At 49.7% G+C, this 25,685-nt stretch overlaps 2 protein-coding genes across 2 annotated transcripts in view; one reads left to right on the top strand and one right to left on the bottom strand.

Annotated features, from left to right (window-relative positions):
* Window positions 1-1,942: 1,942 nt before the first annotated feature.
* On the bottom strand, window positions 1,943-23,916 carry GRM6 (glutamate metabotropic receptor 6). The gene is made up of 13 exons (XM_032466342.1): window positions 23,898-23,916; window positions 22,887-23,343; window positions 12,888-12,939; window positions 12,069-12,674; window positions 10,749-10,965; window positions 10,377-10,512; window positions 9,569-9,723; window positions 8,321-8,461; window positions 8,018-8,218; window positions 6,123-6,268; window positions 5,409-6,032; window positions 3,260-3,571; window positions 1,943-2,525 (listed from the first exon to the last, which is right to left on the bottom strand). Exons 1-13 carry the CDS (start codon window positions 23,914-23,916, stop codon window positions 2,328-2,330), a joined length of 3,264 nt encoding a protein of 1,087 aa, XP_032322233.1. The 3' UTR covers window positions 1,943-2,327.
* Window positions 23,009-25,685, top strand: part of ZNF879 (zinc finger protein 879) — a 33,146-nt gene continuing 30,469 nt past the window's right edge. The window contains exon 1 of the mRNA XM_032466341.1: window positions 23,009-24,133. Within this exon, the coding sequence (XP_032322232.1) occupies window positions 24,101-24,133 (33 nt within the window). The 5' untranslated portion in view covers window positions 23,009-24,100. The remainder of the gene's footprint in view (window positions 24,134-25,685) is intronic.

Here is a 25,685-nt window from a genome sequence, read left to right as displayed (position 1 = left end):
ACTTCAGAAATATGATAACACCTTTAACAATAAAGGATGCCCCACCATACACAAAATGGTGCATGCCGTGAAGACCTTCTGTAAGATGACTGAATGAGAGGAGGCCAGGAAGAAGAAGACAGAACTCACTATGCATCAAAGAATCCACATCAGAGAGACAGGTCGGAATGAATGCGGAGGTGTGTGAAAGTCTTCAGCTGCGAGCCAGGAATCTAAGTCAGAAACTTCACATGGGGAGAAATCCTCTCAGTGTGGAAAAGCTTTTACTAAGAAATCATTGGAACACTATAGATAAACAAGATTATACTGATAGCAGAGGGAATATGTATGCAAGACCTTGTGGTAGCTCACAGTGAAAAAGAATGTGGCAATGAATATATGTGTGTTCGTGTATAACTAAAAAATTGTGCTCTACACTGGAAATTGACACAACATTATAAACTGACTATAACTCAATAAAATTTTTTAAAAAGTTCAAATCCTAAACTCTAAAAAAAACCTTAAGAGAAGAACTTGGGAACAATGTTGTGAGGATTTGTAGTAAAAAATGAACAGGAGAAAAAAAAAAGAAATCAGTATGTGAATAATAAATGATGGTTGTATTAAAAAAAAAGAAATCATTAGAACTCTAAGTCATAGGGTTCAGAGTGGGGAAAACCACAAAAATGTAAAGACTGTGGAAAGGTTTTCACCTAGAAGTCAAGACTCACTGCACATCAGAGAATTCATACTGGGAGAAACACCAGGAAAACAGCAAATACTGGAAAACCTTCACCTGGAGATCAGAGCTCATGGCTCTCTAAGAATTAGTGTAGAAGAAAAACCCTATAAAAGCACGAATGTGGAAGAGCCATCAGCAAGAAAACACACCTCATTATATAACAGAAAACTCACACAGGAGAGAAGCCCCATGAAATAATGAATTTGGGTGAGCATTCACAATACGTGAAAATTCATAATTTCGGAGAATTGCTAGGAATGCAACAAATGTGAGGGAGGAGAATCTGTACACCAAAAACATTATTCTGAGGAGAAGTCCTGTTAAAGAACACAGAAGCACTCAGTCCCAAGGTCAAAGTGTATTACACAGAGGCTCTGTCTAGGGAAGAGTCTCCGTGTTGTACCAAGTGTGGTTGACCTTCAAAATCAGAGCCAGACATTAGATACGAGAGAAGTCATACTGGTAAATAAAAAGAGTCAATTTAGCAAATTTAAATTCTACCCCAGGGAAATAAAATTCCATAACTTAAACCAAGCTCTTTGTAAAAAAAAATTTTACTAAAAAATGCATCTGAAGTCAAAGCGTCTTCCTCCCTGTTCCTCATGCTTGCTTTCAAAGGGAACCGCCCAGTAAATACTGGGAGAGAAGAGTTTGGATATTCATCCTAATTTATCCATTTGGAATTGATCTTCTCCATGGACCCAGCTCTCTCTGTCACTGGCCCCAGCCTGGAGCTCATGAACACCATCCCTCAAAGGCATCAGAGGAAGGAAAACACAATGCTCGTTAGTTTATTCTGACGCCACTAACACCATAGAGGTGTATCTGATTGTCTTGAAATTGAGGGTTCATTTAAGGGAGTACACACGAGAAAGGAAAAAAACTGTACTCCGAGTGTGGCATCCCCCAGATCCCAGGAGAAAAGCGCTGGAGGAGAAGGTTTTGACACAAATACCCTCGTGAGGGAGCCCCAGTTCCCTCTGCTCGCCCCCCCGCCCGCGTCCTGAGTGGGCCCAGCCTCTCTCACGGGGCTCTCACCCAAGGGCCGATCCCTCTGCTCCAGCAAAATATGTACCCAAGCCCGAGTTACTCATCCAAAACGCAGACCCACAGAGCCCTGGTGGAAACCGTGCCTCCCTGACTCCAGTCCTGTGTTTCATTCTGGGGTCTATACATGCTCACGTTCTGCTCAGTCCCCAGATTCCGGGGGCTGGTGGAGGAGAGGAAATCCGCTCCCACTGGGCCAAGTTCGGGGTTTCATCGCGATCTCTGAACGTCAAACCAGTGAGTGTTTTAGTTCCTCTCCAGAGCAGGGACTCTCGGTGGCCGTTTCCCATCACGAGTGTTGTGTCTGGTTTGCAGTGAGGACAACGAAGCCAACACGTACAGGACAACAGGGCTTAGACGTGGCGGGTGAGCCTAGGCCTTTCGGAAGGCCAGCGCCACCCTGCTGGGCGTGGCCTCTGTGGGCCCCACCCCGCCCCCGCCCCAGACCCCTCCCCCATGGCTCACTGCAGACCTGGGTCTTCGCCGCTTCCACCACGAAGTGAGGGGAAGGAAACAGCAGAGGAAGGGGAGCAATCGTCTCATTCACCCCCACCACTAGCTACTTGGGGGCCTCTGTGTCCTCTCCCTTGGGTGGGGCCGCCGCGGTGGAGGTGGCCTTGAGGCTCCGCTTCCGCTTCTGCACGTTCTGCTCCGGGTGGAACAGGATGACGTAGGTTTTGGGTACGTAGAGCATGCCGAGGGACACCGACGCGCTCAGGCTTAAGGACACGGTCAGCGTGGTGGTTTGGATGTAGATCTAAGCAGTGGAGGAAGGGACCAGGTGGGACTCAGCCCAGTCCTCTCCCACCCTCCACCTTCCCCCCACAGCCTGGAGGGGAGGCTGTTTCAGTCATGTGAATGGGAATGGGCACTCAGGAAAGGACAGCCGCAAAAGCAAAGGCCCGGTGGCATGATGAAGTGGCGGTCATGGTGTGGCTCTGGTATAGGCAGGAAGGAGGCTGAGTGACACAGGACTGAGTGGGCAAGTGACCAAGGGAAGTGAGAGGTTCATTCACAGAGAGCGAAATGGTCCATATGCCTAAAAAGGGCTAGAGCATGGTAATGAATGAGTGACCATATTCTCCAGTGTATAAATGGATGGATGAACCAAGACTGAGTAAAGGAGCAAGTGGGCAAGCAAAAGGATGACGGGGCAAATAAACAAATGTTCCACATGAATAAATGATTGCATGATGGTCACACACATGGACCAAAAGATTAATGGGTTGGCAGACATAAAGTACTGATTGAATAAAAACAAGTTAACTGATGGTTTAGAAGCATGGATGAACAAAGGAAGAGGGAATGACTAACTGAACAAGCAGAGGGAGCTTGGAAAGACAAGTGAGTGGACAGGTGTTTAAGTGCATGAATGAACCAGCCAGCCGAGCAATCATTCATGTGGCGGCCCAGCTCTTGGAAAATTGAGCCCTTCTGTGCACAGGCAGGAAGCAAACAAGGTGGTGAAACTGACGGGGGACTCCAGATTACCTTTTCGGCTGACTGGGCGGTGCCGAAGAAGATGGGCACAAAGGCCAGCCAGACGATGCACGTGGTGTACATGGTGAAGCCGATGGGCTTGGCCTCGTTGAAGGTCTCGGGCACGCCACGGGCCTTGATGGCGTACACCGTGCATGTGACCATGAGCAGCAGGCTGTAGCCCAGGCAGCCGATGAGGGACAGATCCGACATGTCGCACTTGAGCACCCCTCTGGCCTGCTCCGGGTCCACCGTCCGCTGCTCTTCGTAGTCGATCACGCTGTGTGGGGGCTGGGCCCCCAACCATGCCATCACTCCCACCACCTGCAGGAGCACAGTATTGGGGACCTGCCCAGACTCACCCCTAACCGAGGTTTCTGGGAGATTAGGGTCACATGGAGGCTCCTGGCCTCGTGAGTGGGATGCTCAGACCTGAGAGCCACCATGGAGAGGGGCAGGCTGTCCAGGAGGGGACTGCCTGGGCAAAGGCCTGTGACATGGGCAGGTGGAGAGAAGGGACTGCAGCAGAGGTATGTGCTGGCTGGGCCAGGGGCCTCTGGATGTCCTCTGTCTCTATTTCAACCATTACCAGTGCCATTTACTGAGCCCTGCAAGGTGCAGGGCCTGCAGGAAGAGGCTCTGGAATTGTGACCCTAAACATCTTCTCCACCTCCTGGGAACCCTCTGTTGTGAGGACACAGTGCCAGCTTGCAGGAGGAGTCAGTGCATGCCCCAGGGATTAAGAACCAGGCCCAGCCGAGATGTTCCTTCTCACAGCCTTCCAAGGAGGCAGTACCATGTCCATTCTGTCCGTGTGGAAACACTAGCTTGATCCATTCTAGCAACAGCAAACTTAGTTCCTGGGGACCCCCTTCCTTTCCCAGGTCCAGAGAATTGGTGAACATTTCACATCCATCATGTTGCTAAATAACCTTGTGAAGTTGAAGGTGTGCCTCTTTGAAAAGGTCTGGGGTGTCTGGACAGGGAGGTATAACGTGGGGAGGCCACAGGTGAGCCAGGGGCCCTGAATGGAGTCTAAGCGTCTCTGTCCCGGGGCAAGGGGCACCGTGGGCGTTTCAGGCAGGAAGCAGCAAGGTGCCTCCTGAGCATGGGCGGGGCACTGGGATTCTGGCCCTGGCAGGGGAGCTCAGGCCCTGCCCTGTGCAGGAAGATGGCGGCACCTTCCAGTCGTGGAGAATCGCGTGGACCGAGGCCTGTGGGTGGGAATGACCATATTATATGCAGAGCTGGGTAGGAAGAAGGGCTCGCCTGGAGTGGAGAGTGAGCTGTGTCCAGATGGGATGGGCACAGGCCCTCCACCCGGCCCTGAGAACGGGGCTGGCCCTGCAGTGTCGTACAGTGTCGCACAATGTTGCACACACCTGTCTCTTAGTACCATTTGCACAGAGAACACCCAGTGCTTTCCAGACCCCGGGAGCCATCTCCAGTGCTGCAGTGTGACTATCTCAGAGAACACCCTGAAGGAATTCTGCTTTGGCTGCACCTACAGTGTGAAATTCCGGCCATCCACAGGACCGGATGCCCTGGTCCACAGGAACGTCATTAGACCCTATGCGACTCGTCCAGGTTACCCAGGGATGGGGCAGCAGGAACTCCCTTTACGGAAACAGATGCTCTGCTTGGGAAAAATTCATTAGATTCTCTCTTTGCCCTATTTTTAATTGGGAGCCAAAATGTGGAAGAGCATGTTCAGTTTATGAAAATAATTTCACTGTTTTACATCAAAAAAATCACTGGATGTTTGCTTGCACTCCCCACCTAACTGACCCATTTTCCTTCAAGGACGAAGCAGGAGAAACAGCTGCTGTTAAATGAGTTCTTCTAGTTACAGAAGAACAGTAGCACCCTATCTCCTGGGGCAATTTGTTTTTATTTATTCATTTTAAAATATTTTATTTCTTTAGTTAGTTGTTTTAATGGAGGTACTGGGGATTGAACCCAGGACCTTGTGCATGCTACGCACGTGCTCTACCATTGAGCTATTACCCTCTCCTCTGTTGTTTTTTTTTTTTAAACATAGAGGCCAAAATAGAAAAGAGTGAGTGATTTTTAAAGTGGGGGTCAGTGCCCACCACCCACCTCCCCCAGCTCCATTCTGATCCTCCCACCCCGTCACTCACTTGGGAGCCCGAGGACCCACCTGCACGGAGGTGAGGCTGAAGGTGATGACGAGCTGCGAGGTGGGGCTGATGAAGGGCGGGGGCGTGACCGAGCGCTTCCCTTGCTCGAAGATGCGGTAGATGCGGTTGGTCTTGGTGAGCAAGGCGGAGTAGCTGAGGGTGGTACCCAGGCCGAGGAAGAGCCTGCGGCCGGCGCAGACAGCCGCCCCGGGCTCGGCCACCATGAGGAAGGTGATGGCGTAGATGAGGAAGATGCCGGTGAGGAGGACGTAGCTGAGCTCGCGGCCAGAGGCCCGGACGATGGGCGTGTTGTTGTGTCGCACGAAGGTGGCCACCACCGTGGTGGTGGCCATGATGCCCAGCACGGCCAGGAGGAGGGGCGGGGCCGCCCAGGGCGAGGCCCAGGACAGGCGGACCACGGGCGTGGGGCGGCAGCCCGTGTGGTTGCGCGTGGGCCTCATGTGCCCCGGGCAGGCCTCGCACGTGAACTCGTCCACCTGGAAGCGGTACCCGTCACAGGCCTCGCAGTGCCAACAGCAGGGGACGCCCTTCACCATCTTTTTCCGCTCACCCGGCCCACAGGGGAGGCTGCACTGAGACGCAGGCACCTCGCGGAGGTCTCCCGACCACTGCAGGGCTTCCACCTGGGACAGAGGACACAGGGGTCTGTGACTCCGGCCTCCGGGCAGGTGGGCCCGCCTCCCTGCGCCCGGGGCTCAGGGCGTGCCACTCACATCCAGCCTGAGGGTCTCCGCCCACTGGCCCACGGCCTGGTAGCCGCCACTGCCCGCACTGCCATTGGTCGCCTGATACTGGAAGATGTCGTATCGCCCGGGTGCGTCCCCATTCTCATTGAACATCACAGGGGTTCCTGCACTGCCTGGAAGGAGAGCCTGTCATCCTCAGCTGGTTCTCCAGCCCATCAAAGCCAGCCTCCTGCAGAGGCCACGGCCCAGCCAGGACAAAGGGAGAGCTTACTTAGCAAGCATGTGAAACGGTGCTGAGCGTCAGGGATCATCAGGGAAATGCAAATCAAAACCACAGTGGGTGGAGGGGGCAGGGTAGAGCCCAGTGGTAGAGCCCGTGCTTAGCATGCACAAGGTCCTGGGTTCAATCCCCAGTGCCTCCATTAAAAAATAAATAAATAAACCTAATTCCCTTCCCCTCAAAAAAACAAACCCCACACCTCCTCACAACCACCTAGGATGGCCACTGTCAAAATCAACAGAAAATAAGTGTTGGCAATGGTATGGAGATCTTAAAACCCTGTATTTTGCTGATAGGAATGTAACATGATGCAGTCACTACGGAAAATAATGTGGCGGTTCCTCAAGAAATTAAACACAGAATCACCACACGACCCAGTATCTCCACTTCAGGTATATCCCCAAAGGAAACGAAAGCAGCAACTCAAAGAGATATTTGTACATTTATGTTCACAACAAGCGTTATTCGCGATAGCTTAAACATGGATGAAACTCGTGTCTATCAACGGATGGGTGGATAAGCAAAACGTGGGGTATATGTACAAGAGAATATTATTCCGCCTTGAAAAGGAAAGAAATTCTGACACATTCGACAACATGCATGAACCTGGAGAACTTTGCGTTAAGTGAAATAAGCCAGTCACAAAAGGACAAATGCCGTGTGATTCCACTCATACAGACTAGTCAGATTCATAGAGACAGAAGGTGGCTGCCAGGGGCTGGGGGAAGGGGAAAGGGGGAGTAATTGTTTAATGGGTACACAGTTTCAGTTTTGGACAATGCAGAGTTCTAGCCATTGGCTGTACACCACTAAACTGCTCACTTAAAGAACAGTTAAGCTAGTAAGTATTATGATATGTGTATAGTTACCTCAGTTTAAAAAAAAAAAAAAAAAGCGCGTAACTGTCCAGGCAGAGGACGAGTTCAGGCTTGTACAAAGCTATCAGTCTGAACCATCAGCTTTCTTTCTTTTAGAAGCTTGCTTTACCAGCTTGTAGAGCTGTTCTGGAGTGATATTAAGTCACACTATTTAGCAGAGAGCTTGGCAGAGAAAAGGTGCTCAATATTTGTTGGAAGTGCAGAATTTTTAATTTTCTAAAGGATCGTAATTGAACACAAATGTATCTCTCTCCACAAACCATAGCACAGCTGAGTCCATCTGGGCCTTTTCAGAAGCCCTCATGCTGAGCCCTGCCAGGTCCTCCACTGGTACCAGGGGGAAAGACTCATGCCTCACAGAGCCCGGGGCCTGGCTGGGGAGACACTTGGAAGCCTGAGACTCAAAGTGCGCAGCATGTCCACAGTGCCTTTGCACAATCTGTGCTATGATCCAAGCATGCCCCAAGAGACCAGACGCCTCCAAACTCTGTGATGCAGGGGAGAGTTGTGTGTGACCCTCTGAGAGTCCCAGGCAGAAGGGGTCACAGAGAAGTTCCCTGACACCTGGAATTTGCAGGCTGGGGCAGGGGGAGCTGAAGCCTGGGGAAAGAGTGTTAAAAACTGGTCCCCAGCTCTCAGGCCAGGGCTTCCGCACTATACCCTTCTCCTTTGCCATCCCTTCCATCCTGAGTCATCCCAGGTCCCAAGAACCCCATCCCAGCAGGCTTCCCCTCATTCACTTCAGGGCTCTGGCTCCCACTCACCATTGAAACGTACGGCTCGAATATACTGCAGCAGCGTCCGCCCGTCGGTGGGCTCCATGGCTGGGCACAGGCCTGTGTGCCCAGGGCAGAGAGCCTGGTGCATGCTGTGTAGGGCGTGGGCAATGGCGTACACAGCATCGATCACAAACTGCACCTTCCCCTCCTGCTCGTAGGCAGAGTCCCGGCCGATGCGTTCCTCGCCTGTCCTAGGGATGCCCAGAGGAAGTGCGCCTGGCCCCCAGGTGCCCGACCTGGCCTCCCACCTTCTCCTTCGCCACCCCCGCCACCCTGGACAGCTCTCACCTGTGCATTTGCGGGTGGAATCGTCTGACTGGGTACCTGAGCTGGTCAGTTTGCAGTTAAAATTCTCTTCCCAGAACTCAGCAAACCAGATGTTCCGGCGATTATTCTCCAGGGAGCGAGTCATGAAGTACTGGTCAAACCCTGCAAGAGAGGGAGGGTGGGTGGCAACCATCTGAGCCAGCAACAGCTCACCACCTGTATCCCATCACCACTTGCTCACTTTGTAGCTGGGGGTGTCCATGTGACCAAGTTCTGGCCTGGCCAGTCAGTTCAAAGCCATCTAAGGGTTCCAGGGTAAATTTGCATCCTGATGCAAACTCAGAGCCTCACCACATGAAAGACTTTTATGCTGCCCCTTCTTTCCTGGTTAGAATGCTGCTGTGAAGATGTAATGGGTGGAGCTTCAGCAGCCACTTTGTGAATAAGATACCACAATCATGAAGACATATAACAACCACAGAGGATGGTGGAACAGAAGTGGGGACAGAGCTCAGGGCTCTGAGAACATCATTCACTCACTGCCTCAAACATGAAGTCACCCCTACTTTCAGACCTCTTGTCTTGTGATGAAATGCTTTTATTGTTAGAACCACTCCCAGTCTAGTTTGTCGCCTGCAACTGAATGCATTCTAAGGGAAAGAAAGAGTATGAGGGTAGGTGTACACCCCCAAAAGGCTGGAGCCCCCGGAGGTCAGGGCTTAGCCTTTAAAAGTGTTTGCTTTGTAAAACAGCCCTGAAACACCTTATCAAGGAGCCTTCAGTCTAGCCTTTGGGAAAACAAGCAATCCTGTTCTAAAGTGAACATCTTTCCTGCATTTTCCCACATATTCACAGGCAGGATGGTGGAGGAGGGGAGGAAAGGCAGGCCTCATCATTTGATCAGCGGGACATTATGTCCCACATCCATGGTTTCTCTTCTTCTCACACCTACCCTCAAATTACAATACCTCTGCCAGAACCAGGAATACAGGCATTGCATTAAAACAAAATTAAACAAACCAACAAAACCTAATAATTCTTCAGCCTGTATAGTGGGATGTGCATTTCCTCATTTGCCAACTCATTCAAACACTGCTTGGAGGGGTGGAATCACAGAATCTCAGAATTCTAGAATCTGGGAATCCTAGAAGGGACCTGGCTCATGGTACAATTTTACGAAAGGGGGAAATGAGCACCTTCAAGAGGGGATCGTGGGGAAGGACAAGCATGGGTGGGAGATGCACTGGGGGAGGGCATTCCCATCCTCACCATCGATGGAGGCCCTTTTGGGCAGGATGGTGATAGCCCCCACGGCCACATCCTCCAGGTTCAGGACAGGTGAGATCTTGGCTCCCCAGCTGTCTGAGCCAACCCACAGGAAGTGGCCGGTCAGGTTGGCCTGGCGTGCAGCCTCCAGGACCCTCCTGGTAAGAACAGCGTGAGAGTGAGTAAGGGCTGAGATCCTCCTCCAACTTACTTCTGATCACTTCTCAGTTTTCTCTCTCCATCTACCCCATTCCGCATCATTCATCATACCCTTATTTATCAGGAAAAGAAGGATGTAGGGTGTTTAAGACACTTGCCCTGAGTTTCTCAAGTAGTAAAGTATCCAGCCAGGCTCTCACCCCAGTCCCGCCCTCTTGTTCTGTGTACTGTAGCCACTTCCTGCTGCCTGGAGCAAGGGACTCCTTTCTTTTGCTAGAGCTCAGGCCAGGGTCTGTGGCCTACTGCTGACACCCTCCTGCCACTGGGAGTCCTTCCCTGACAGCTCATTTCCTGCACTTACTGTGCCCGCCAGTCTCTCCCCCACTGGGAATGATAAAAGCAGATATGTATTCTTGTGTGTTTCTCTGGCTAGGCTTGGAGCATCTCCACCCAGACTAGGCCTGGTTCATTTCTGGGGTCCCCAGACAGATGGCAGTGGGAAAGGTGTGTAGGGGCAGGAATATGGGGGCAGCTGAAAGAGGGAAAGGGAGGAAAGGAGAACTGATGTGGCTGGAATGTGTGAGAAGAGGTGGTGGGGCCTTCAAGGAGAGCTTCTGAAGAGCATGGTGACTGAACGCGCCATCCATCCCACCTGATATCATCCTCGTTGGCAAAGATAATGATGCCCCGGGCGTTGGGTGTCTCCATGAGTCTCCTGATTACTTTATTGAATTCTCCAGGCTTCGGTTCCCTGGGAATCTTGATGGATTGAGCAATACAGACCCCCCCTGGGTGTCGGAGATGTCAAAGTCAGCTCTGGTCCCACCCATTCACCCACCGGGGCCGCCACTGCGCGTGACTGTGGCAGGGGCTGAGTCCTCCAAAGGAAAAGGGCACCAGCCCACAGCAGGCACCATGCAGGCTCCCCCTCATGGAGCCAGTGTCCCATCTCACAGCTTATGCCCTGTCTGATGGCCCCTCTGTAGGCTCCTTCATGCCTCAGAACCCCCTGCCCCCAGCTCACCAGCCTCTCGGGAGATCTGCACAAAGGCCTCCACCCCGCTCTCGCCATAGTTGCCCTCTGAGGCCAGCGTGGACACGTAGTTCCATCCCAGTGCCCGCACGATGTCCACCATGGCCTGGGCCTGGTAGGAGTCAGGTGGCACCACGCGGGAGAAGAAGTCGTAGCGTGTGGAGTCGCTGAGCTCAGGGGCTGTGGAAGCGTAGCTGATCTGGGGTATCTGGAGTGGGGAAGGACACCTGGGCTGTGGATGGAGGGTCAGTGACCCCAGGGAGGGAAGGTAGTGAGAACCCAGGACTCAGGGTGGGGAGCATGGAAGTTTGGGGTTATGGTACTGGGGGCAAGCTAAAACAGCCACGTGGAGAGGCTGGAAGGTGTGGAGAAGGATCTGCATTTTGTGAATGGGTCTGACAGAATACAGGAGGTAGGAGGGTCTAGAGGAGAGGGCCGGGCCACCACATGCGGTTGCATGGGGCATGTCCCAGGCAGTAGGGAAGTGGGGGGTTCCAGTCCAGATTGTGGCCAATGCAGCCGCTAGGCATAGGCTGCATCTGCCTGGGAAAAGGGACAACTGTCAGCCCCAGGGGAAGACGCGTTTCCCTCATTCACACAAAGGGGTGGTCCGTGCAGGTGGGCGGCAGCCCCTGCAGGGGCAGAGCAGGCAGGAGAGCGGGGGAGGGGATGTCTGATGGAAGGCTGTGTCTGGCCAAATGAAAGGGCCTGTTTGGAACTGGGTTTATCTGTGTGCATTAGAGTGATTAACAGCGGGGATTACGGCTGAGCTGATCCGGGAGAAGGGGGTGGGGTGGGGCTGGGGGCAGTAAGTGTGAAAGAAGAGCGGAGAATGGCGGCAGAAAAGCCAAGAAGAGAGAGGCTAGCAGAGAAGAGGGGTGAATCCCTCGGGTTAGAGAAAGACACGCTCACCACCTTGCTCCCTTTTGGGAGCAAGTGGGAGCTGAGGTGAAAATCAGAGAGGGCGGAGGCTCTGGAAGAACCTGGCTGGAGCTTGTCTTGAGGGGTTAGGGAGGTTTGAAGCGGGACACAGAGAAAGGGTGGAGCATGAGACATTATGGAAAGGGGAGGGGACCAGCAGAAGGAAAGAGGGAAGGAGGAAGGGGGAACAGAGAGAGACAGAGGGACAGGAAGACCGGGGACTCGAGAGAGACACTTTAATCTTCAGAACAACCATCCCAGACAGACTTGGGTCTGGCCCAGGGGACAGGGTTTCCTTGTGAATTAGTGTGATTCTTCCCGGGAGACCAGACCTCGGCCACCCCCCGGGCAAGGGGGACAGGAGAGAGACTCCGGACCTCGAGCCCTCACCGCAAACAGGCGCAGCACGTTGGCGACCATGATGGAGACGGAGCTGGCCGAGGCTCCCACGACGGCCACCACGCGCTCGGGGGGCGCGGCGCGCAGCGGCGGGGCGCCGCCGGGACAGCGCACGGCCGCCTCGTCGCCGTCGCCGCGGCCGCGGATCAGCGCCTGCACGAAGCTCAGCGCCTGCTCCAGCGCGTACGTGTCCCGCGAGCAGGTGTCGAGCAGCCGCGCGCCCAGGCGCACGCCGGGCAGCAGCGCGGGGTCGGCGTTCACGCGGTCCAGCGCGTACAGCATGGCCTCGAGCCGGTGCACGCCCTGCTCCTTCTTCAGCGGCCCGCACGCCCGGCCCGCCGCGCCCCGCGCGTGCACCGGGAACAGGCCGCCCAGCGTCAGGCCGCCCGCCAGGCGCACCGAGCCCGCGCCGCCCGCCACGCCCGCCTGCGCCAGCGCCAGCAGCGGCGCCAGCAGCGCCGGCAGCCCCGCCATCGGCCCGCGGGGCTGCGGGGGAGAGCGGGGCCGGAGCACGCGCTGAGCTCCTGGCGGAGGAGCCCGAGGCTCGAGGCTCGGGGAGAGCTCAGGCGAGCAATAAATAAACGTGGGCCGAGCCAGCTGGAGAAGAGACGGGGAGAGGGGGTCAACTCAGCCAGCCTTCCCAGGCCGCCTGGCTCTGCCACCTTCTGAGCCCCATCACCCGGGCCCCCCTGCCCGACCACTGTCTCCGCCGCTCCATCCTGCTCCCTCCCCTCCCCGACAGCCCCCGGCTTCGCTTCCTTCAGGCGCACCCCCAGTGCACACCTGGGCACCATTCGTGGCCACACTCACCTGCGCCAGCCGCTGTCGGTTCAGGACAGCGCAGTGACAGATCCAGAGCGCCCTGAGGGAGAGAGGATTTAAGGATTCTGGGGAAGGGATGAGAGGCCGCCCTGAGGGCGGAGACCCCTCCTGAGCAAGGGGTGTGCGCAGAACTGGCCCTCTCCATATCTCCTTTCGCTCCCTCTCCTTCTCCCTGGGTCCGTTTCTTTCCTGTCTTTGGATGTGTGTCTGACACCCATACTCTGTCCTTCTCTGTCTCCTGGTCTCTCTCTGTCTCTGACTTTCTCTACCCACCCTCTTCTTTTTATCTCTCTTCTCTTTCTCTGTCAGTGTCTCTTTCTCTCACTGTCTCTCTGTCTCTTACCCTTTTTCTGTCTCTCCTCTCTTTTCTGGCCACCAGTGTCTTGGCTCCAGCTACCTAAGGTACTTCTCAACTTTCCCCTTGCAAAACCCTGCAGGAAACCAGTGAGTGGAGGGAGGAAGGAGCACAGGATGAGCGAACTGAATGCCCTCGGACGGGAGAAGGGAGAACAGGGCTGAGCACGAAGGAGGCGTCAGCAAGCAGACTTTTAATATTAGCAAGGACTCTGCTTAACACAAGCACAACCTCGCAGAGAAGAGACTGCTACCATCAGCCCCATTTTGCAGATGGGGAAATGGAGACCTCAGGGAGTTAAGTGACTCACCCAAGGTCACACAGTTGACATGTGTCAGTATCAGGATTTGTACCCAGGTTGGTGGGAGACGACGAGCTCTCACTGCCTTTGAAAGAGGGCAGGGACAGGGCTGACTCACCCTGCAGCTCCCACCCCCACCTCTTGCATCGGATGATGGAGCCCTGAGGAATTGCTCTTCTAGTCGTGTAGAAACATTTCCTGGGCGCTGGGGTCTGAAGCAGTGAAGAGCCCTGGGAGGCTCCCTGTACCTGAGTTTCCCCATCTCATGTTTCAGGCCAAGATGAGGGGGACTGGCCAAAAGATACTCTTACCATCACCCCCACCTAGGGCCCTGGATTTGCCTTTCTGATGCTGAGAGCGAAGTGCATCCTGGAGACAGGTGGTGAGCTCCCAGCCCCAGGGATTAGCAGGCCCGTGCTAAGGGGGCCTGAGCCGGCTTGGGCTCCATTAGAGAGGGCGGATTAGGGCGGCCGTGGGGATTTGGGCAAAGCTGGCAGAGGGTGCAAACAAAAGCCATGTCGCCCTTCTCTCTTCCCTCACCACATCCAAAGCCCCCGCGGGTCTCTGTTTTCAGAAATGCCCAGGCACCTGTCCTTGGCAGAAGCCATGCATCAGGAGGTCCGGCTTGGCCTTTACCCACTTTACAAGTGGGAAAGGATGGGCCACCAGCTAAGTGTCCCATCCACTGCCCTAATCCACCCTCTCTAACGGAGCCCAAGCTTGACATTGCAAAGGTCACTTTTTGACCTTTTATGGTCAGCCTGGAAATTGTCATGGTGCCTGTGGATGTGCCATGAAGCTCAAGGTCTGCTGGAAGTCGAATCTTCCGCCATCTTGGTTCTAACCAATTACATTTCTCAGTTGCTGTGTCATTATTTTCATGGTTGTGCCCTGCCCCGTTCCTCCTATCTCACCAGCGTTACACAAGCATTAGGGTAAGTTACAGAGCTGGGATAGTAAAGCCAAGTCAGGCTAACTTGGAACTAGGCTATTACCCCCTGGGTTATGCAGGTGACAGCAGTTGGTGTGCATCTTTCTAACCATGCATTCCTCCCCTCTTGTAATCTTGACAGAAAGGGAAGAGAGTGTTACAGAAATTACAATTTGTTTATTTTGAATATGTGGTTTTTTTGGTTCTTGGGGAATTCCGACTCCGGAATTCCTCTGGAAGCAAGAGTCTCTCACCACATCTATTAATTTGCTAGGGCTGCCATAACAGAGCACCACAGATTTAGTGACTTAAACAACAGGCTTTATTGTCTCACAGTTCTGGAGCCTGGAAGTCTGAAATCAAGGCGTCAGCAGGGTTGGTTCCTCCTGGGGGCGGTGAGGGAAGGCTCTGCCCCATCCTCTCCCCTTGGCTTCTAGATGGCTATCTTCTCCCTGTGTCTCCACATCGTCTTCCATCTGTATGTCCCAATCTGCTTCTTATAAAGACGCCAGTCATGCTGGATTAGGGCCCGCCCTTATGACTTAACTTCCCCTTGATTACCTCTGTAAAGACCTGTCTCCAAATAAAGTCACATTCTAAGGTATTGGAGATTAGGGCTTCAATATATGAATTTGGTGGGAGGGGGACACAAATCAGCTCATAACGCATCAAAAAACTTTGCAAATGAGCTTTCTCCCAAGGCTGCCAGCCCTTTGCTTTGGGATAATAATAACTCATCACACGGGTTATGAGGTGAGTGGAGGCAGCCTGAGCTGAGGATCTGACACTGTGGACTCAGTAATGTTATTCAGGTATGATATATATTTGAGCAACTGTCCATTTTCAAGGGCCTATTTGCTAAATATTAGGGTATTCTTTGAGAGATACTGCCTAATTGTTGCTGTTTTTAATAGCAAAGTCTTTAACCAGAATACCCATTTTCTTCAAAATTAAGAGAAATCAAAGTGAAGGAAGCCATAGAATGAATCTGAGGGACGTTATCTTACATGTAGTGTGGAACAGGGGTCAAGAAAAAATTTTTTTATTTAATGGAACTTAGATTTAATGGAATTTTCTCCATAACACACATTGTCAGGGTATGATCATAGCAAACAACTTTTTCTTAATTGAAGTAGAGTTGATTTACAATGTCATGTTAGTTTCTGGTTACAGCAAAGTGATTCGGATATATACATACATATATGTATACATATGTGTATATATATGTATATATATTCTATTTCATATTCTTTTCCATTATGGTTTATTATAGGATGTTGCATATAGTTTCCTGTGCTCTGCAGTAGGATCTTGTTGTTTATTTTATCTAGTAGTTTGTATCTGCTAATCCCAAACTCCTGATTTATCCCTCCCCGACCCCCTTTCATAACCATAAGTTTGTTATATGCTGTGAGTCTGGCAAACAACTTTTTTTTAAGAGCCATATGATAGGCCCCCTCGCCAATCTGGTCAAGTCCTAATCCCCAGGGCCTGTGAATGTTACCTTATACGGCAGAGAGAACTTTGCAGATGTGATTAAATTAAGGATTTTGAGATGAAGAGATGACCCTAGATTAACCTGGTGGGCCCCATGTATTCACAAAAGTCTTTATGAGAGAGAAGGCAGTGTGAAGATGGAAGCAGGGAGAGATCTGAAATACTCAGCGCTTGCTCTGAAGATGCAGAAAGGAGCCACAAGCCCAGGAACGCGGCCCCAAGACCTGGAACAGACAAGGAAACGGATGGTCCCCTAGAGCCTCCAGGTCTGCAGGTCTGCTGGCACCTTGATTTTGATCCAGTGAAATTGATTTTAGAGCACTGTGAGCAAATACGCTTGTGTTGTTTTAAATAACCAAATTTGTGGCGATTTGTTACAGCAGCGCTAGAAAACTAACACAGTCCGGTTGATAAGTATTTCCAGCCTCGCAGGCCAGTCCAGTCTCTGCTGCAGTGATTCAACTGTGCTGCTGTGGCAGGAGAGGTCATGGCCGAGCTCCGGGGCCAGCCTCAGGGACGGGGCCAGGCGGGCACGCAGGCCCTAGCCGCTTCTGTGAATGGGATTCCCGTTCTTAGTAGCAACTTAGGTCAGGAACCCCAACCAGTAGGTTTGATTTGGGGTCTGTTGGACCAGCTGGAGGCCGAGAGAGAGAGAGGAAGGGGGGGGGGCGGAGAGAGAGAGAGAGAGAGAGAGAGAGAGAGAGGGAACATATCCTATTAAGAAAGGTGAAAGTACTCTGGATAAGGGTTGATGCCACTGAGTTAGGAAGACCACGCAGAAGTGTTTCTGAGAGAGAAAGCAGGGGGCCACGATGAACTAGGAGAGATTATGGGAGTCGAAGGGGTATGGGAAACAGTCCTGTTTTCTGCAACCGTATGCTCTCAGCTGTGTTGGTTTACCTGCATTCAGATCCCCTTACATGAACTGTAAAATTTATCTTATTTCGTTTTTTAAATTGAAGTACAGTCAGAATGCGTCAATTTCTGGTGCACAGCACAATGTCCCAGTCATGCATATACATACATAGATTCGTTTTCACATTCTTTTTCATTAAAGGTTGTTGCAAGATATTGAATATACTTCCCTGTACTATACAGAAGTAATTTTTAAATCTATTTTTATATAGAGTGTTTATCACTTGCAGCCTCAAACTCCCAGATTTATGCTTTCCTACCCCCTTTCCCCCTGGTAACCGTAAGATTGTTTACTAGTGTCTGCGAGTCTTTCTGTTTTGTAGATGAGTTCATTAGTGTCCTCTTTTTTCTTTTTCTTTTCTTTTTTTGAGATTCCACATATGACTGGTATCATATGGTATTTTTCTTTCTCTTTCTGGCTTATTGAAGTGTAAAATATTAATGTGCCGGGGGAAAAAATTCTCACACAAACCAAGACAACTTGCCCATCACACCGGACTAATCCATCATGCAGAAGTACGCATTGCAGCAGCACGTACTCTTCCCAAAAAGATTCAGAATATAAAAAAAGAAAACATCTTACAATATGTTTTATGAGACTAATCCATCATGAGGACCAGAAAGAAAATTTCCAGCCAAACCAAGAAGCACAGATACAAAAATCCTTGTCAAAACATTTGCAAAATGAAGAACATAAAAACATCAAAATCAAGTCTGTTGTGTCCCAGAAATGCACTTTAGTAGATTAGCGATTTAGGAAATTTATTAATGTAATTCACTGCATTAACAGATTAAAGGAAAAAAAACCCATGATTATCTAAATGGATGCAGAAAAACATTTGCAATCATGCAATATTCATTCATAATTTCAAAAACTTAGCAATCTAAGGATTGTCTTTAACCTGATCAAGTTATCTACTGACAGCCTCCAGAAGATACTGTATTCAGGAGATAAGTCATTTCAAGCATTTATTTCCCTTAAAACCAGAGCAAAACAATCCAGTTGATCCTTAACAATGTGGGGTTTAGGGGCACTGACCCTCTTCACAGTCAAAAATCCATGTATAACTTAGAGCCAACCTTCCATAACCATGGATTTGCACCCACAGAGTCAATCAACCGTGGATTGTGTATGAATTCGTTGATTTAAAAAATTGGTGTATAAGTGGACCCATGCAGTTTAAAGCTGTGTTGTTTCTAAGTGTCAACTATAATTCCCATGACCACTCCCTCTAGGGGGCGCTAGTCAGAGCCAAGAGAAATAAACGTAATGACTGAATTAAAATAAACAACTCTATCTCAACAAATCTGGAAAAAAATGCTAAAGAAAATACAATTTAAAGAGATTCCAATGAAAAAAGTATGTCCACAACTCTTATCGTTTGGTGTGTGGTTGCCTACTGTATTAAGGATTCTGCAGAGAAACAGAACATGAATAAGTTAGAAGGAATCAGCTCATGTGACTGTGGAGGCTGAGAAGTCTCAGATCTACAGTCGACAAGCTGGGGGCCTGGGAAGGCTGATGGTGTCATTCCAGTCCGAGTCCAAAGGCTTGAGAACTGGGAGAGCCCATGGTGTAAATTCCAGAACAAAAGCCAGAGGCTCAAGATCCAAAAAGAACCAATGTTTCAGTTTGAATCTGAAGGCAGGGAAAAGACCAACGCTCCAGTTTAAGGCAGTCAGGAGGCGTTCCCTGTTACTCGGAAAAGAATTAGACTTTTCTTTCTACCCAGGCCTTCAACTGATTGCCCAAGGTCCACTTACATCATGCAGGGCAATCTGCATTGTTCAGTCTACCAATTCAAATGTTAATCTCAAAAAATGCTAATTTCATCCAGAAACACCTTCACAGGCAGACATAGCCAGAATAACGTGTGACCAGGTACCCGGGCATCCCATAGCCCATTCAGGTTGAAACAATGAATTAATCACAACAAGCCTACCTTCTGTCAACTTGGCCCCCACAGGCAGCTCTTTAAACCACACTCGATCTCTACGTAAAGACAATAACAAGCTCATACTTCCACCCGACATAATAACAACTATCCTGCCTCCAACCCCAAACTCACTAATCTCTTCCCCAGAAGAGGCGGTAACAACCTTGAGTGATGCTTCCTCTTCTCCTTGATATCCTGTGTTACAGAAACCTGAATCCTGTGGAGAGACCAAGTGACACTCGGAGGGTTGGAGAACTCGGGTTTATTATACCAATGAGCCCAGAGGAGTTAACACTCCAAGCTCTGGACCCCGTCTGTAGGTTTACACAGGCTTTAAGGTTTCAGTTAAGTTCATACCATATGCAAATGAGGTGTTAGGAGTGGACCAATCAGGAGTGAGCTTTTGGGAACAAATGGAATTTTAGGGCTAAGTTCCATTTTCCTAGAAGCAAACTGTTTTACAGAAGTGCAAAAGTGGGAAGGCAGTGGCCCTGGCTGGGAGGTCTTGCTGGTCCCTTTGTGGATTTTGCCCCTTCAACTGAAATATTATGATGTCAAGTTAACAATACTTAAATACTACAATATGAAATCAGTACATCTTATGTTACATTATAAGAGAATAAGAGAAGAAAACAAAGATTATAAACAAGCATGTTCATCATGAGACAATGAACTCATGATAGGACATGTCCTATCTCATGTCATGTCCTCATGTCTATAACCAGTCACATGGTCATAGCTGGTATTTATAACCACCTTCTTCCACTACCTATTTTGTATTCCCTTTGCCTTCAGCAAGCACCTCAGCTGGTCACAGTTTTTGGCCTGGTTGGATGATCTAAACCTTCATTCCTGAAGGGCCTGGGCCATTAGTAATCCTGCCTGGATTGGGTTGGTATAGTTTTCCGCTGACCTTAATCACAGGGCATGGTAATACTAAAGATGCCCTAAGAGAGCGCTGGTATTCCAGACATGCTCTTCCTCACCTCCACTGTGAGTTACAGTCCAGTTTCCCCTTGGTATTAAGCATCACTCACCCCAGCCAACATTGTACGTCTCCTTTGCCTGTTGACTCAGAGACATGAGGAGCCCAAAGTGGTTCTCTTAATTTCCAGTTCAGTGAAATCATTGTTGTGTCTTCTGGTGGAAGTTTTCTTCTCTCTGGAACTAAGACCTCTAGGCTAGCAAAATGTAGCTTTGCAGGAATAAGAAGCAAAAGTATTACTAGTGGGTTTCTAGGAGTAAGAGCTGGGGAGGGTACCACTATTTCCCATTTCCAACCCTTGATTCTTGGACCCATGAATTCTGGCTGTGGGAGAAACAGAACCATATACTGGAGGCTGATTCAGAGCATATACAGCCTTATGGAGAAACTTGCCCCAGCCTTGCAAGGTATTGCCACCTAGTTCGCAATGTAATTAGGTCTCCAAAAGGCCATTCCACTATCCTGTCAAGCCAACTGCTTCAGGATTGTAGAAAATACGGTAAGACCAATGAATTCCATAAGCATGGGCCCCTTGCCACACTTCATTTGCTGTGAAGTGAGTTCTTCAATCACAAACAATGCTGTGTGGAATAACATGACAGCAGATAAGGTGTCAGTTTGCCACCACGTAGCTGCCTGGGCACCACGGGAATGGTATTCTACCAAGGACTCAGGGTTGGCCTCGACTGCTGGCAGATTGGACATCCAGCCATGATCATAGTCAGGTTGGCCTTGGTGAGTGTAAGTCCATGTGACTGAGCCCATGCATAACTCCCACCTTTGCTACCATGGGGACTCTGTTCATGAGCCTATTGCGCGGTGACAGAGGTGGCTAGGGAAAGATGCTGACTGGTGTTCACAGAACAGGCTATCCTAGCTACTTGATTATTAAAAGTCTCCTCTGATGAAGCGACCCTTTGGTGTGAATTCACATAGGACACAAATATCTTCACATTTCTGGCCCATTCAGAGAAGACTATCCATGTCTCTCTTCCCAAGATTTCCTTATCACCAATTTTCCAGTTATGTTCCTTCCAATTCCCTGATCATCCAGCCAAATGAATGGCCACAGCTCATGATATATAATTACACCTCTGACCTTTTTCCTTCCAAGCAAAGTGAACAACAAGGAGTGTTGCAGCAAGGTGTGTTACAGCTCAGCTGTGACAGCAACCTGAATCCAGGCGAGAGACCAAGCAGTACTCTGAGAGTTGGAGAACTCAGGTTTATTATGCGAGCAGGCCCAGAATAGTTAACACTCCAAGCTCTGGACCCCATCTGTAAGTTTACATTGGCTTTTATAGGCTGCCAGTCTACACTTTGCAACATCATATGGAAATAAGGTGTAACAATAGTTGACTAATTAGGAACGAGCTTTGTAGAAATGGACAAATCAGGAGTGATAGAAATGGACCAATCAGGAGTTAGCTCAGGGAACCAATAAAATCTTAGGGATAAGTTTCCTTTTTTAAAGTAAGCCATTTCAGAGGCAAAAAGTGAGATAATGCCACTGGGCCAGGGAACCGGATGGTGCTGGCAGGAGAGTAATGGCCCTGCCTGGAGGTCCTGCTGGTCTTTTTCATGGGGCTTCCCACTTCAGGGGCACTCCTCAAGGTTCTTCCCATGGGGAGGATTTCCCTCCACTAGTGTCCTTCGGGGGTGCCCTAAAATGGAGTACCACATCTAGAAGAAACCTCTGCCAAATTCCCTTGTTTCTCCTGGACTTACCGCTGTATTTCTAAACTAAATAAAACAAAAGCAAAAGTAAGCTTATGCTGCTACTTTTTCTTACTTTGATATATTAAATATTGGCAATATTTTCTCGATTTCATTTATTGATTTTTTTAACTTGGGAAATATTTGGTAGAAGGGTTAGGAAGTACAACTTGGTTTCCTTCTTTGTAGAACGCAGAAAGTACTAGTAACTAGCTATAGGTTTGTTGTGAGAATTAAATGAGCTAAAGTATATAGTCAAATTTCTTCTGTATAGCACAGAGAACTGTATTCAACATCTTGTAATAACCTCTAATGAAAACGAATATACGTATGTGCATGACTGGGATATTGTGCTGTGCACCAGATATGGTTACTATGTTTCAGTTTTTAAAAAAATGCATGCAGGAGAATGGTTACCACTGGTGTCTGTGAAGGGGGGGCGAGGGAGGTGCTGAGGGTGGAAACAAGAATGGAGATAACAAAAATAATGATGATAATGATATAATAATGTCTAGTACTTGTATAGTGTTTACAATTTTCTAGTGTTCTAAGTGCTTTTTATTAGAACTAATTTCTCACATCGGGCCAGACCTCATTTTTTTTTTTTTTTTTTGGTGAGGGGAGGTAATTAGGTTTACTTATTTGTTTATTCTTGGAGGAAGTACTTGGGATTGAACCGAGGACCTCATGCATGCTAAGCAAGCGCTCTACCATTTGAGCTATACCCTCCCCTCAGTGGTGGATATTTTTAAAAGCGTTCATTCCACACTTACTGAGTACGTATTATTTGATATGTACAGTGTCAGACACTGAGGATGCAGTTGTACAGAAGGGAATTACAGTCAATATCGGAAGACAAGCCTTACAATTTAAAGGAACCCTTTTAAAAAGAAGTAATGAGTGTCATGAAAAGGGCAATACTGAGTCTATGCTTTTGTTTTAACCCAATGGTGCGGGCCAGTTAAAATATATGTCTCTTATTACAGGCTACAAAATGTAGACATAATTTTTTAAAATTCAAAAATCTGTTAAATTGATTCTAACGGTTCTTTGATCAACCAAGAATAAGCAGTAGTGAGAGGCTAGTCTTCCACGTTTTTGTATTACATACTTACTTTTCCCTTTTACTATCATTGTCATCATAATTATTAATTAAAAGGTGTACGAGGGGATACGTGGTTACAGCAGGGGCTGGAAGACTTCAGCCTCCTTGGGCTTCCAGCAAGAACGCGTTCTCTGGCGTTCCCGCATTGGCCCTTCGCGGACACCGTAGAGGGCCGTGCCATGGAGACGGCTGGGAAATAGAGTTCGAAAGGAAAAGCGCCACGGGTCTTCTGTGCGCAGGCGCACCGGCGCCCGGAGGCCTGGTGGCGGCGGCCCCAGACATCCCCGCGCTGGGTGTTCCGCTTTCCTGCGGTGCGGTCCGCCGCGTCCCGTGCCCGTCCCGGCGCGCCCAGGTACAGATGCCGGGGAGAGCGGGCCCGGGATGTGCGGCTCCCGCGGCGGGCGGGCCGGGACGGAGGGAGCGCCAGCCGAGCCCCAGCGCCGGGCGTCCGAGCCCAGGCGGCCTCGGCAGGTGGACGCGGCCCGGGGAGGGGGCGTTGCCCCGGCAGGAGCCCCCGCTCGACCCGCTGCCTCCGCCTCCGCCTCCGCCCCCGCCCAGGCTCCCGGAGAGACGCTCTCCAAAGAGAGGTTGCGGGGGGCTGTGTCTTGTCTCCGGGCTGGCGAGCCTGGGGCGGCTTTCGGCTCTTGACGTCTGTTGGTCTCCCCCTCCGGAGTTCAAACTTTCTGTTATGTTTCTCCGTTTCTGCCAACCGTGCTTTTCCGCATTGCTCTCCCACAGTGAATCCTAAGTGATTTAATTATTTTCTTTTTTATTTGGAATAATTTTGTCCGCTTGCAAAGTTACTTCCCTTTTCTCCAAATTTTAAAGTCATTTCTAGCCAACGAAGCTGTTTCTTCTCAGTTTTGTAATTTTGTGGGGGTGGGGAAGGGAAGGTGGGTAGGAAATACTTCCTTTTACATTTAAGGAGCTTTGATAAGGGAAGCACAGCTTCCAAGAGGAAGAGAAGAGAGGACTAATTTTTGGTTGGCTATTCCTGAAAAGGACACCAGTTCTTCAAGTGACACTTAAAGAATTACTGTAATCATAACTATAATTATTATAGCTCAAAATACCTAAATGCAGGTGTGTGGAATATTTATGTCATTTCTAAGATCTTTGTGAGCCCAGCATGGCTGCCCTTTACATTGTTAATGTACATCAGAGAGTTTTAATCCCTCAGTTGGATTCGTCTTTACTCGTAAACCACTGGCTGAAAGGGAGGAGGCCCAGTGATTGGAGGTCTGCTTACTGCCCACCCCTGCTTTCGGTGGTCATGCCTAGGCCTCTCCGACTCAGGAATGCCTGGGCTTCCAGGTTCCCTCTTACTTCCCTCTGCAGGTTGCTCGTGTGGAGATTATTCTAACCAGGTCTAACCCTAATCGGGGAGGAAGTGCAAACAGGATTGTAGCGACCTCACAGTTTCTTTCTCCGTTTCACGTGCCTTCTCCAGGAGGGAGAAATGGCCACGAGGCTGCTGCCATTCCAGGCTCTGGTGAGTGCAGGCTTCTCTCTTGAACTGTCCTTGGGGTTCAGAGGTGGATGGGGCTTGATTGCTTGTTGAGCTTTTCCAGGTAATGAAGCCCGCTAAGGGGCCTGAGGGCTTGATAGGCGAGGAGCTCCCGAAAGGGGTTCCCCTTGCCTCAGGGCCAGTCACATTGTGAATTCTCCACTTAACTCAGTGATCACCCAGCTAATCACCCACTGGGGATCCGGTGCCTCTGAGGAAACTCAACTGTTACCCACATTTGGGTGAAGTGGAGATCAACATGTTAACAGTGCTTGTTGACTAGGAAGTGAATGGGCCCTCAGGCCCCATGCCGGTGCCACACCCAGAGCTTTGTGAGGGATCCAGGTCTGTTTTTGCGCTGTATGGGGCAGAGACATTTTAATGACATAAAAGAGTCAAATCTTTCCTTAACACTAGGAAATCAAAGAGGAACGGCATTCCTGAGGACCAGTCAACCCCAGTAATACTTGGTAAGGGTCCAGTGATTTTCTAGGAAGATCCTAGAAGGAAGACCAGTGAATCAGCAGGTGTGGTCGGGGGTACTGTCTACTATTTTTTTGTTGTTGTTTGGCACGCACAAGCAGGACCAGGCTCACACAGATGGTGAAAGGAAAAGAAGTCACAGTGTGGGCAGTGGTTTTCAGGGCCAGACTCAGGGGAATCGAGCTTTTCCTGAGGTGGGAAGCCTCCGGTCCACGGTGATTTCTTCCCTTCTTTGCCAATTCATGGCACTAGAGGAAATATAATCAAAAACATTATCTCTTCCCAAACCAGAAAACCTCTCCACAAAGGTAGGAGGGAAGGAAAACGCTTTTTTTTACCGAATAAACATTAAGCCAGAATGTAACGTGCGTCACAGGCAGTCCACTAAAGAGACTGCAGAGACAGAAAGCCCGCTGTCACTTAGCTCAGTGTTATGACCCAGTTTTGCAATTTGGAAACTTGTCAGGTGACAAGTTAGGCCCGTCTTCTCCCAGGAAATGGGGAGGTTGGCACATTCAAAGAATTGATTACCAGGTCCTTGAGAAAACATTTGTGATGATTTGGCAGATGATTTATTTAGCATTTAAAAGATGTACATACATTTGGACAAAGAAAGAAATTCGGAAAGAAAATGGAAGAGGGGGGCGGGAGTCTTCTCCCTTATTTCTGACAGCCTCTTATTTTTCATTTGTTTTTGTCCTAACCGGTCAGAGAACATCCCTGGCCTTGTGACCTCCTTTCTCGGTTTGGGGGGAGATGTTAATGAGAGAGTAAAAGTATTTCCCCCTCTAGAAATGTGTCCTAAGGAAATAAGCTTTGCACGCTTCTCTGGTGATGTGCAGGGATGCTCAGTTCCGCGTTTTTAGGATTACAAAAATGGAAACAGCCTAAATGCCCACCAGTAGATCAGCTGCGTAAACTGATTCATCTGTACCGTGAGACACTGGGTAGCAAGTAAAAAACTGAAGGGGTAAAGTTACATGTGTAATATTTTATTTTTGTTTAAATCTAGAGCCATATTAGCATGTAAAAAGTCCGAAAGGATATACAGTTA

The sequence above is a fragment of the Camelus ferus genome, chromosome 22 (assembly GCF_009834535.1).
Source record: "Camelus ferus isolate YT-003-E chromosome 22, BCGSAC_Cfer_1.0, whole genome shotgun sequence".
Lineage (NCBI taxonomy): Eukaryota > Metazoa > Chordata > Mammalia > Artiodactyla > Camelidae > Camelus > Camelus ferus.
Note: the sequence above shows the minus strand (reverse complement) of the source record. Positions and strands in the feature narration are given on the sequence as shown.